This window comes from Mus pahari, unplaced genomic scaffold (assembly GCF_900095145.1).
Source record: "Mus pahari unplaced genomic scaffold, PAHARI_EIJ_v1.1 scaffold_6202_1, whole genome shotgun sequence".
NCBI classification, from domain to species: Eukaryota; Metazoa; Chordata; class Mammalia; order Rodentia; family Muridae; genus Mus; species Mus pahari.
In genome coordinates this window covers 65276-78819 of record NW_018393501.1, presented here as the reverse complement: position 1 = coordinate 78819, position 13544 = coordinate 65276, and the positions used below count along the sequence as shown (strand labels likewise).

The following is a 13544-nucleotide window of genomic DNA, read 5'->3' as shown; positions in this document are numbered from 1 at the left end:
AAGATAGAGTAGTCATTCTAATATCGAATAAAATTGACTTCCAATCCAAAGTTATCAAAAAGACAAGAAGGGGCATTTCATACTCGTCAAAAGTAAAATCTACTAAGATGAGCTCTCAATTCTACATATCTATTCTCCAAATGCAAGGGCAGTCACATTCATTAAAGAAACTTTAGTAAAGCTCAAAACAAACACTGCACCTCACAAAATAATAGTGGGAGGCTTCAACAACCCACTCTCACCAATGAACAGATTCTGGAAACAGAAACTAAACTGAGACATATGGCAACTAAAAGAAGTTATGAAACAAATGGATTTAATAGATATCTACTGAACATTTTATCCTAAAACAAAAGGATNTACCTTCTTCTCAGCACTTCATGGTGCCTCCTCCAAAACTGACCATATAATCGGTCACAAACAGGCCTCCACAAATACAAAAATATTGAAATTAACCCACGCATCCTATCATATCACCATGGACTAAGGCTGATCTTCAATAACAGCATAAATAATAGAAAGGCAACATTCACGTGGAAACTGAACAACACCGTACTCAATGATACCTTGGTCAAAGAAGAAATAAAGAGAGAAATTAAAGACTTTTTTGATTTTAATGAAAATGAAGCCACTAAATATCCAATCTTATGGGAGACAGTGAAAGCAGTAATAAGAGGAAAACTCATATGTCTGAGTGCTGCAAAAAAGAATCTAAGAGAGAGAATACAGGAACAGCTTGACAGCACACCTAAAAACTCTAGAAGAAAAGGATGCAAAATTTCCCAAAAGGAGTAGAAGGCAAGGAATAATCAAACTCAGGGCTGAAATCAATCAAATAGAAATCAAATCTATACAAAAAATCAACCAAACCAGGAGGTGGTTCTTTGAGAAAATCAACAAGATTGATAACCCCTTAACCAGACTAACTAGAGGGCACAGGGACAGTATCCTAATTTAAAAAAATCAGAAATGAAATGCGAGCTATAACAACACACCTGCCGGGCATGGTGGTGTACACCTTTAATCCCAGCACTCGGGAGGCAGAGAGAGGCAGATTTCTGAGTTTGAGGCCAGCCTGGTCTACAAAGTGAGTTCCAGGACAGCCAGGTGAGTTTCAGGACATCCAGGCCTATACAGAAAAACCCTGCCTTAAAAACAAAACAAAACAGAAAAAAAAAAAAACAGAACCTAAGGAAATCCAAAATATCATCAGATCCTACTACAAAAGGCTATACTCAACAAAACTGGAAAACCTGGAAGTAATAGACAATTTCCTAGACAGATAGCAGGTACCAAAGATAATTCAGGATAAGATTAGCAATAAAGAATCCCATTCCCACTAAAGATATAGAAACAGTCATTCAATCTCCTAACCCAAAAAAGACCAGGACCTGATGGACTAGTACAGAGTTCTCTCATACTTTCAAAGAGGACCTAATACCAATACTCCTCAACCCATTCCACAAAATAGAAACAGAAGTTACTCTACCCAATTCATTCTATGTAGCCACAGTTATGCTGATACCTTAACCACACAAAGACCCAACAAAGAAACAGAATTTCAGACCAATCTCACTTATGAATATCGATGCATACTCAATAAAATTCTCACAAACCGAATCCAAGAACACATCAAAATTATCATCCATCATGATCATGTAGGCTTGATACCAGGGATGGAGTGATGGATTAATATATGGAATTCCATCAATGTAGTCCACTATATTAAAAAACTCAAAGACAAAAACCATATGATCATCTCATTAGATGCTGAGAAAACATATGACAAAATTCCCCACTCATGATAAAAAGGTTCTCACTTATGAATATCTATGCATAAATACTCAATAAAATTCTCACAAACCGAATCCAAGAGCACATCAAAATTATCATCCATCATGATCATGTAGGCTTGATCCCAGGGATGGAGTGATGGATTAATATATGGAATTCCATCAATGTAGTCCACTATATTAAAAAACTCAAAGACAAAAACCATATGATCATCTCATTAGATGCTGAGAAAACATATGACAAAATTCCCCACTCATGATAAAAAGGTTCTCACTTATGAATATCTATGCATAAATACTCAATAAAATTCTCACAAACCGAATCCAAGAGCACATCAAAATTATCATCCATCATGATCATGTAGGCTTGATCCCAGGGATGGAGTGATGGATTAATATATGGAATTTCATCAATGTAGTTCACTATATTAAAAAAAAAACTCAAAGACAAAAACCATATGATCATCTCATTAGATGCTGAGAAAGCATATGACAAAATTCCCCACTCATGAAAAAAAGGTTCTCCATTATGTTCATAGCAGTCTTATTTATAATAGCCAGAAGCTAGAAAGAACTCAGATGTCCCTCAACAGAGGAATGAATACAGAAATTGTGGTACATTTACACAATGGAGTACTACTCAGCTATTAAAAACAATGAACCCATGAAATCCTTGAGCAAATGGATGTATCTGAAGGATATCATCCTGAGTGAGGTATCCTAATCACAAAAGAAATCACTTGATATGCACTCACTGACAAGTGGATATTAGCCAAGAAATTTAGAATACCCAAGATACAATTTGCAAAACATAAGAAAATCAAGAAGGAAGACCAATGCGTGGATACTTTAATCCTCCTTATTATAGGGAACAAAATACCCATGGAAGGAGTTATAGAGACTAAGTTTGGAGCAAAGATGAAAGGATGGACCATCCAGAGACTACACCACCCAGGGATCCATCCCACAATCAGCCACCAAACCGAGATATTATTGCACATTTTTGCTGAAAGGATCCTGATATAGCTGTCTCACATGAGNCTATGCCAGTGCCTGGCAATTACAGTAGGTGCTCACAGTCATCTATTGGACAGAACACAGGGCCCCCAATGGGGGAGCTAGAGAAAGTACCCAAGGATCTGAAAGGGTCTGTAACCCTATCGGTGAAACAACAATATGAACTAACCAGTACCCGCAGAGCTCGTGTCTCTAGCTGCATATGCATCAGAAGATGGCCTAGTCGGTCATCATTGGGAAGAGAGGCCCCTTGGTCTTGCAGTCTTTTTATGCCCCAGTACAGGGAAATGCCAGGGCCAAGAAGTGGGTGTGTATGGGTAGGGGAGCAGGGCAGGGGAGTGTATAGGGTACTTAAAGGATAGCATTTGAAAATATCTATTAAAAATTTGAAAAAATTAAAAATAGAAAAAAAAAATAAGAAATTCAAGGTCCATACCTAAAAATAATAAAAGCAATATACAGCAAACCAGTCACAAACATCAAACTAAATCGAGATAAACTTGAAGCAATTCCACTAAAATCAGGGACTAGACAAGGCTCTCTTCACTCTCTCCCTACCTATTAAGTATAGTACTTGAAACCCTAGCCAGAGAAATTAGACAACAAAAGGAGATCAAGGGGATACAAATTGGAAAGGAAGAAGTCAAAATATCACTATTTGCTGATGATATATATATATATATATATATATATATATATATATATAGCTAAAAATTCCACCAGAATCTGATAAAACAACTTCAATCTAATAAAATCTGTTAAACAACTTCAGTGAATTAGCTGTACATAAAATTAACTCAAAGAAATTGGTGGCCTTTCTCTACACAAAGGATAAACAGGCTGAGAAAGAAATTAGGGGAAAAACACCCTTCAAAACAATCACTAATGATATAAAATGTCTTGGTATGACTCTAACTAAGGAAGTGAAAGATCTGTATAATAAGAACATCAAGTCTCTGAAGAAAGAAATCAAAGAATGTCCCAAAAGATGGAAGGATCTCCCATGATCATGGATAGGCAGTATTAATATAGTAAAAATGGCTATCTTGCTGAAAGCAACCTACAGCTTCAATGTAATCCTCATAAAAATTTCAACTCAATTCTATACAGAGTTAGAAAGAGATGTTTGCAAATTCATCTGGAATAACAACAACAACAAAATAACAAAAACTATTCTCAACAATAAAAGAATCTCTGGTAAAATCACCATCCCTAATCTCAAGCTGTACTACAAAGCAATTGCAATAAAAACTGCATGGTACTGGTACAGTGACAGACTGGTAGATCGGTGGAATAGAACTGAAGACCCAGAAATAAACCCACAAACCTATGGTCACTTGATCTTTGATAAAAGAACTAAAATCATCCAGTGGAAAAAAGCATTTTCAAAAAATGGTGTTGACTCCACTGGCAGTTAGCATGTAGGAGAATGTGAATTAATATATTATTAACTCCTTGTAAAAAACTCAAATCTAAATGGATCAAGGAACTCNACATAAAACCAGAGACACTGAAACTTATTCAGGAGAAAGTTGGGAAGAACCTTGAAGATATGGCCATAAGGAAAAAAACCCTGAACAGGACACCAATGACTTGTTCTGTAAGATCAAGAATCAACAAAAGGGACCTCATAAAACTACCAATCTTCTGTAAGACAAAGGACACTGTCAATAAGACAAAAAGGCAACCAGCAATTGAGAAAAGGTCTTGACCAATCTTAAATCCCGATATGGGTGCTAATATCCAAAATATAATGAACTCAAGGTGTTGGACTACAGAAAACAAAATAACCCTATTTTTAAAAGGGGTAAAGAGCTAAACATAGAAGTCTCAACTGAAGAATACTGAATGGCTGAGAAGCACCAAAAAGAAAAAAAAATATGCAACATCCTTAATCATCAGGGAAATGTAAATCAAGACAACTCTGAGATTCAAATTCATTGCAGTCAGAATGGATAAGAATTAAAAACTCAATGACAGCAGATGTTGGAAAGGATGTTCAGAAGGAGGAACACTTCTCCATTGCTGGTAGGATTGCAAGCACTCTGGATATCATATTGGTGGTTCCTCAGAAAATTGCACATAGTATTACCAGAAGATCCAGCAAGACCATTCCTGGTCATATTCCCAGAAGATGCTCCAACGTGTAATAATGACACATGCTCCACCATGTTCATAGGAGACTTTTATTTATAATGGCCAGAAGCTGGAAAGAACCCAGATGTCCCTCAACTAAGGAATGGATACAGAAAATGGATACACAATGGAGTACTACTCAGCTATTTAAAACAATGAATTTATGAAATTCTTAGACAAATGGATGGATCTGGAGGATATCATAGTAAGTGAGGTAACTCAATTACAAAAGAACACACATGATAAACTCACATTGATAAGTGGATATTAGCACAGAAACAGAATATCCAAGAGACAATTTGCAGAAAACATAAAACTCAAGAACTAGGGAGACCAGTGTGTGGATTATTTGATCCTTCTTATAAGGGGGAACAAAATAACAATGAAAGGACTTATGGAAACAAAGTGTGGAGCAGAGACTGAAGGAATGACAATCCAGAAACTGCCCCACCTAGGGATCAGTCCCATAAACAACCACCAAATCCAGACACTGTGGCAGATGTCAACAAGAGCCTGATATAGCTGTCTCCTGAGAGGCTTTGCCAGTACCTGACTAATACAGAAGTGAATGCTCACAAGCATGCATTAGATGGAGCACAGGATCCCCAATGAAGAAGCTAGAAAATGTACCAAAAGAGCTGAAGAGGTTTGCAACCCTATATGAGGAACAACAATATGAACTAACCAGTACCCGCAGAGTTTGTGTCTCCAGCTACATATGGAGAGGATGGCCATACTTCTCCATAGGTCATGAAGATGGACATGTCTGATTTATGTCTTCAAGTGGACTTTACTCAAGTATCCTGGAAGGTAGCCCAGAAAGTACTAAACAAACCAAACCTCCCATGTGTGTCACGAAGGTCTGCATAAATTCTACCAATATCGACCCTGAGCCACTTTCACCAAGCAGAGTTGTGTGAAAGAATTGCAACTTTCACCTGAGAAATAACGATGACACCCATGGTCTAGTCCCAACCAAGGAATGTCCCAACTGAAACATAGCAAAGAAACATGGACTCCAGAACAGGCTTCTTGCTGCTAAGCCCATCTGTCTCTGTCCCCACTAATAGTGGACCAGCATTTGTCTTGAAAAAAAAAAAAAAGGATTCTGCAAAGAAATAATGTCAGTAGAACACAGTGTCAAATATTAGAGATATGAGATCATGAATGGTAAAGGGTGAAGAGGATCATGGTCTGGTGTGAAATGGCTGGTAAGTTGATTGTAAGAGAATAGATGCTTTGGATAACCATAGACCCAAGGGCAGTATTGGTAGGTGGTACAAGGGAGTTTGTACTGAAGTCAGAGATGTGCCATGTTTATGGAGAAGAACAAATATGTTTAAAAACATCCTCTTTTTTTTCATTGCTCACATATTTGAGACGGAATGGACAGCTTAAACCATTGTAGAAGTGTGCAGATCTACCAATGCTCATTTGCATGGGGAGCACAAGTCCTAAAAGAGTCTTAGAAACATGGACAGCACTGATGTGGATAAAGACTTTATTTCCCTGAACCTTCCACCCACATCCACAATTTCAATGCCTGTGACAATAAATTTCTGAAGTACTGATTGGAGAGAAAAGTGGGCAGAACTCCTGCTTAGGAGCTCTGGGCATGGCTATGTTCACCCTCCTCAAGGTCAGGCACATCAATGTGATGATGCTAATGTTAGAAAGCAATGTTGTTCATCTTCTTATAGTACACCATTCCCATTCTTCCTATCATGTCCAAAGCCTCTTCAAAGCTGCGATCCTTTGGTTCATTCAATAGTCTATTTAAAGGACGATCTAGTATATCCTGGAAGAAAGATGACTGTTAGCATTGATAGTGTCCAGGGAAAAGAATTTGTGTGCACACTGAGTGAGAAGAATGCAAATGCATAGTAAATCTGAACCAGGACTCCCATTTGAGTATAAAAGTGTAGAGATTTGTGCTCATGAAGAAACATTAAGCGGGGATTAATGCTTTGTAAATTGGTTCTGCCGGCCTTCCAAATTCAGAGCTAGGACTCTGTTTTGCAGCAAAGGTAAGACAGTTATTTTGTCTAAAAGTATCCCACATTTGTCTCAATAGAAATTTAGCCTGCATAAAAGCCATCTTCCTTCACAACTGGCCTGGCAAAAGGTGAATGGTTTTTACAGTTGCAGAGCATGAGAACACAGGAAACTAGAAGGGATATAAACACAAGTCTCGGGTGGAGAAGTCAATATTCCCTCCATTATTCTCAGTTACTTCCTCCACATATTTTCTCTGGAGGCAACTAATTAGTGACTCCCACTGAAGCTACTGACTGGGAAATGATTTGGTAACAATTCCTGTGTCATGTTAGGGAGTAGAATTTACGGAGGGGTAAAGCAAGAACACCTCTGACCAGAAGATTCCTGTACATATCCTCTGTCTCTCTTGATACAGCATTCTAAGTTTCTGAGTTCCTCATTCATGACAAGTAATCATATAGTTCAAATCTAAGTTCTGCTTTTGGAGAACACATTGGTTCAGTACTTATAGTGTCTAACAAATATTTGTATTCTAGTGAATGAACCTAATTCCATAATTAGCCTCCATAGACAGCAATCAAACACACACACACACACACACACACACACACACACACACACACACACACACGTATGCATGTGCGCAGATGCACATGCACAGGCACACGCAGACACACTTACTGAACATACATATATCTCAGGCAAAAGAACCATACACATAAAATTAAAAATACACATTTATGAATAGAAGTAATATCCACATCACTAGTAATGATCCAAAAGAGAAAATTTCTATCTTAAGGGCATGCAAGGAAGGCTAAGGTTCTGACCTTAGAGATGTAATAGTGGCTGGGGACTGTGTGTCACTTTTCTCCACCCATGTTTCTCTTTCCTCAGGTTTGACTAGGGTATGCTAAGTATCTTGGAATGTTGTTTCCTTGTGCTCCTTTTCCTTGGATTTTCTGCCCTAGATCTCTAGAATAAAAGGAACCACCTTGAACTATCCCAAGTCACCTTCGAAGCTTAGTGTCCAGTCAATCACCATCTTGGAATGTGTTCTTCTATAAGGACATGGCCTTAGCTCAACTGTTCCCCCCCTTACCTTGAAAAGTCCATCATTTTTGCCATAACCACTTAGCTTTGCTTTATCAAAAATGAATGATCAAACAAACAAAAAAGAAAACCCCACAAACAAAAGAAAACTCCACCCAGTCGATTCTCCAGGCAATTAGGGCACTGAATTTAACTGTGGTTTTTAGTTCATGTCTCTTTGTCACAGATGAACAACTCTATACAACTGTCTAGAACATAGCATCTCACAAAACAGTCCAGTTACAATTTCCTAAGGATCAATAACTAAATATGGCAACCCCAGTCACCCTGAAGAGAAAGAGTTTGAACTTTCTCTTTGTTGCAGACATAAACTCCAAACTAAGGAAGAAGACCTACCTCGAGAAAATTTGGAAATTCAGTTCTCATAAACTGTTTAAATTCCTTCTCAGTCAGTTCGAATGCATTTTTCACAGTATACTTTCTGAAGATCTCATAAAGCAGAATTATTTTGCGCTCACTTGTGGTCAATCCTTGGTCCATCTTATACTGTTGGAAGAAGGGAAACATAAAGCTGGAAGGCAAAGAGTGACTTTTTCAATTTCCTTGACCTGTTTGACAAAGTTTGGAGCTAAGATGAAAGGATGGACAACCCAGAGACTTCCCATCCGGGGGTTCATCCCATAATCAGTCACCAAACACAGACCCTATAGCATATGCCATCAAGAACTTGCTGAAAGGACACTGATATAGCTATCTCTTGTGAGGCTATACCAGTGCCTGGCAAATATAGAAGTGGATGCCCACAGTCACCTATAGGATAGAACACAGAGACCACAATGGAGGCTAGTGAAATTACCCAAAGAACTGAAGGGGTCTGCAACCCTATAGGTGGAACAACAATATGAACTAATCAGTACCCCCAGAGCTTGTGTTTCTAGCTACATATATAGCAGAAAATGGTCTACTCAGCCATCGTTGGGAAGAGAGGCCCCTTGGTCATGCAAACTTTATATGCCCCATACAGGGGAATGCCTGGGCCAAGAAGTAGGAGTGAGTGGGCAGGGAAGCAGGGTGGGGGGAGGGTATGGGGACATTCGGGATAGCATTTGAAATGTAAATGAAAAAATATCTAATAAAATAATTTTAAAAAAGAAAACAAAGAAATCCTTGCATCCTGGGGAGACAGCTTATTAGTCACATGTAAAAGATGAGATTTTGACCTTCTTGAGAAAATCAAAATTTAAAGCATATTGTAACTCTTAGAAACACTAAGGAAAACAAATCAGATAAGGTTAATAGGGGAGGTGTGAAGGTGGAGGGTTTGAAACAATTCTGGGTCAAGGAAAAAATAAATATCTATATCCCAGGCAGCAGCTCCCTGCCCTGGGAATATGGACATTACTTACCAAAGCAGAAGAGCCACAAAGAGTGTGCACAAGAGGAGGTGCACACAAACATTTATAGGTAGGACTGGGATGAACATATGACTCTCCCAGGGAAACACTGAGTCCCAATTTGTAATGTGGTGTCCCTGCCAAGTCTAGAATTGGGACAAAAGCCAATCTCTCTCTCTATCTATTTCTCTCTTTCTATCTCTCCCTGTCTCTGTCCCTCTCCCCCTCCTCCCTCCATTCCTCCTCTCCCTCTCTCTCTCTCTCCCTTTTTCTTTGTACTTCTTTCCCATTTCACACCGCTTGTCTTCTCTCCTCTCTCCCTATCCCACTATCCCTACCTTCCTTCCTTTCTTTTTTCTCTCTCTTTTCTTTTGAATATTAAACCTGGTATTAGGGATAGCAAATGCCACACAAATGATTTGTATACCAATCTCTGTTAAGCAAGAATAGTTTGTTGAATGTAAACCATAAAGCTGGACATCCAGGTCCAGAGAAGAAAAAAGGTAACTGTGACACCAGTCTGTCCTCAGAGAAAGATTTTGATAAAAAATAAATTAATAAAAGTTCAAAATGTCAAGGCAAGTAGTGAAGACATACCATGTTTTTGGATAGCTAGACAATGTATTATCAGCTAAATTTTAAGCTTATTAGTTGAGAAGAGTAGTGGACAGGTGGTATACTTGGGAATTTCAGATTTAGATAAGAGGGTATACATGACTCAACTATTACTTTTTAACTTATTTTCTGAATACAAAATGGATTTTGCCGTGTTTAAAGGAGCAGACTTCAACAGGTATATTATCTAGAGAAAATGTCCTAAGAAAATGAATAAATTGGCTAATAGTACTGTCCACCTCAATCTTGTCACTCCAGCCCTCTACAGACATAAGTATCAACCAGTACTAATATGGTCCAAGTTCAAGTAAAAATTAAAGCTTGATTGTGGATTGGAGTGTAGCTTTCTTCTTTTCTAAAAATATGCAGGCTTGTTAAAGGAAAACCCAAAATTCCTAACTCCTATCTCAAGAGCTACCTGGTATAGGGCAGAGACAAAAAAGAGAGAGAGAATATTCTCTTGCCACTAGTCTCATATGATTTTTTTTAATCTCTAAAACTTTTCATAAGTTAAAAATGTCTTCTCAAAATATAAAAGGTTGCAGTGAATATACAAACTTTTGTGTTGTGATATTAGTAGTCATAATAAGTGCGAAACAATTTTACAAATAATCTAAATATATCTTCTTGTACATGTTATCCAATTTGAGTCTGAAACATATAACTAGGAACCAAGTTTGTGTACCTTAGATATACTTAATAGATCGTGGGCCTCCAACTTTTTGGAGTTCTGTAGAATATGGTATTTTATGGAAATGTTTAAATTTTCTACAATTTCCTTACAGCAAACCTGAGGTGTCTGAGAAGATAATGGTGTCTGAAATGATCTATAAAATGATGAACCCTCCTGGATTGTGTCAATGCTACCCACAAGAAAAACTGTCCCATGTCCCGTCTGCTGTCAGGTTCTGCTCAAAGTGTGGACCACATTGGGTTGACTGCTGTGTTCTACCTAGCCAGCACAGCCACTAATTTGTCAAACACCAGCCAAAGGTCATCTTCAGAATTGCTGAGTTCCTCCATGATTAACATAAACATTTTAAAGAATTGTGAACTCAAAATATTTAATGCAAATACGACCAAATACAAGGAATTTGAACACTGTGGAAATCTTGGAAGAAATACCCTCATTACTGTCAACAGGTTCTTGAATTTTTTAAATACGGATGCTGACATATGTCATTGCCTTTAAATACTGGCCTACTATTTGCCCAGTGGTCAAGTACTCCAATCAGGTTTCTGATATAGGGATTGTTTCTCAAATATAGCAGAGGACAGAAACTCTTTGATGTTTTCAAGTGGGAAGAGAATTGGCTGTTTTAAGCTTTTATTTTCAATGTGTCATAAGTTTGTGGGGAGGAGATCTGATGCAACAACGTGTACTATGTACACAGTTACTAATGGGATGAACCTTGTGATGGGGAACATTGTTTCGGGATGGCCAACTCCCATATTCTGTAAACCCTGGAAACACTCTAGTGGAGTGCCTGAGGCAGAGTCTCAGTGTTCCAAGGACATTCTATTCCTCCTCATTCAACAAGCATTGCATCAGTCTTTTTATCCATCCTCTTGCTTAACTCATGTTCATGTGCTGAAACTGACCCTCATCTTCCCATTCTTGACAACCTTCCCACTGCATGAACCATACATCTCATATAGGTCTCTCTAGATGCATATTATTCCTTCTGGGAAAAGTTTTCATCTCAGATATATGACATGATCTTATAATCATTATACCATGGGTGGCTTATTGAAAATAAATTTTAAAAAGTTTCAGGTACTTTAATATTTCTGATTCACTTTCAATTTGTGAAAATAATGCAATATATTGTTATACTTAAAATACTGCATGAATGGTATTTCAAATACGTTTGAAGTGCAATAGTGGTAATATTTTAAGGTGAGTTTGCATAAATAAATTTTCTATGCCCAAGTGTTTACAATATGAAACTTTGAAACTATGATTTGAGCTAATAAAGACAAATTATGTGACCAATTTCTTCTGTTTAAAATATGGATGGTTTGGAATATTTTGAATGTTTTCAGAGGGCAAAAATACAAGTCTTTTTGATAAGTACTTGGTATTTTAACTCTTCAAACCTGGACTTTTTGGCAATTATAAGCAATCTTCATCTCTAACTAGAAACTGATTATAAGTATAAGAATTCTGCTTTTTTTCCCCCAGAACACACACAGCTATAATTTAATATTGTAATTTATTATAATAAGTTTCAGTCAATTAAGTGTAAGTGAATTAGGATAACTTTCATAATTAGGCTAGGTTAAGACAGGCAAGCCTTAATCTGCTGCAATGATGTGTCATTGGAGAGAAATTGCTGAATTAGAACATTGCTCAACATGGTGTTTTGATTCAAAGAGATGTTAATCATGATTACATAGTTTTTTCTATGCCCAACTTAATGAAATTGCTGTACCTAAGATATGTTATAAAGTAGTCTTAACTCTTAGCATGTTTTTTTACCGTATTAGAAAACGCCATAAAGCTGACCCTTAAAAATGTCTTTGGGAATGAATATCTTATATACATAATGAAAATTAAACCTGTTATTTTGATCAAGTCAGATATACTACTGTGAAGTAAAACTGATTTAAGCAAAATAGATTGTCCATGACAAATTTAAATTTCAGTTTATCTCAATAAACTTGATTTTTACCCTTCTGAAAAATTGTTTCCAGTTTTGAAACACATTCACTGGATTCTATCTTCTAATATTGCCATTCCTGTCTTATCAATGATTGTGTTTATTTCACTGATGGAACCAAAGATCTTAAGGCTATACATATGGGAGCAAATCAAACTGTTTTGTGTACTAAATTTTTCTCAGTCCAGTACAATAGGTAGTCATAAAGTTCCCAAAGCTTCATCCTTTACATTTATGAATATTTCTCACTTTCCTTTTATAGCCATCACAAACACTGTGCTGGAAACAGCTAATACCACAACTGATAAAATGATATGTGATAGTTTGAGTATGCTTGGCACAGGAAGTAGTATTTTAGAAGGTATAACCTTGTAAGTGTAGGTGTCTCCTTGACACAATACAGGAACAGATAACCAAGTCACTGATTAGTCAAATGAACTAAACAGATATTTTTAAAGTGAGAGGCTAAACTGGGGCAATGTATACATGAAAACCTTCAGCATCACTGGCTATCACGGAGAAGTATATGTAAAGTACTTTAACATTTGATCCCAGTCCATGCTGATTAGAAATTACCATGGAAACGAACAATAATGCTGCTGTGAAAAACAATAGTATATCTCATTGTAAGAATGTAAATTAATGTAGCCACTATGAAAATTAGTATAGAGATTCTTTAAAATTCCCAAAATAGTAGTACCATGTTACCTTTCTCCATGGCTCCTCACTTTATCGGTAAAGATGAACTCAGCATACAACAGACGCAACAAAGTGTCAAGGCTCCTTAAAGCATATTGTTCTTAAACATTTTTTATTGGGTTTCTAAAAGACCAGAGCTGAAAGAAAGTATATATATATATATATATATATATATA

At 37.1% G+C, this 13544-nt stretch overlaps 1 protein-coding gene across 1 annotated transcript; it reads right to left on the bottom strand.

Annotated features, from left to right (window-relative positions):
* Positions 1–6615: 6615 nt before the first annotated feature.
* Positions 6616–8537, bottom strand: LOC110315570 (protein S100-A9-like). Its single transcript, XM_021189594.1, has 2 exons — positions 8394–8537; positions 6616–6744 (listed from the first exon to the last, which is right to left on the bottom strand). Exons 1-2 carry the CDS (start codon positions 8535–8537, stop codon positions 6616–6618), a joined length of 273 nt encoding a protein of 90 aa, XP_021045253.1.
* Between the last annotated feature and the right edge of the window lie 5007 nt (positions 8538–13544).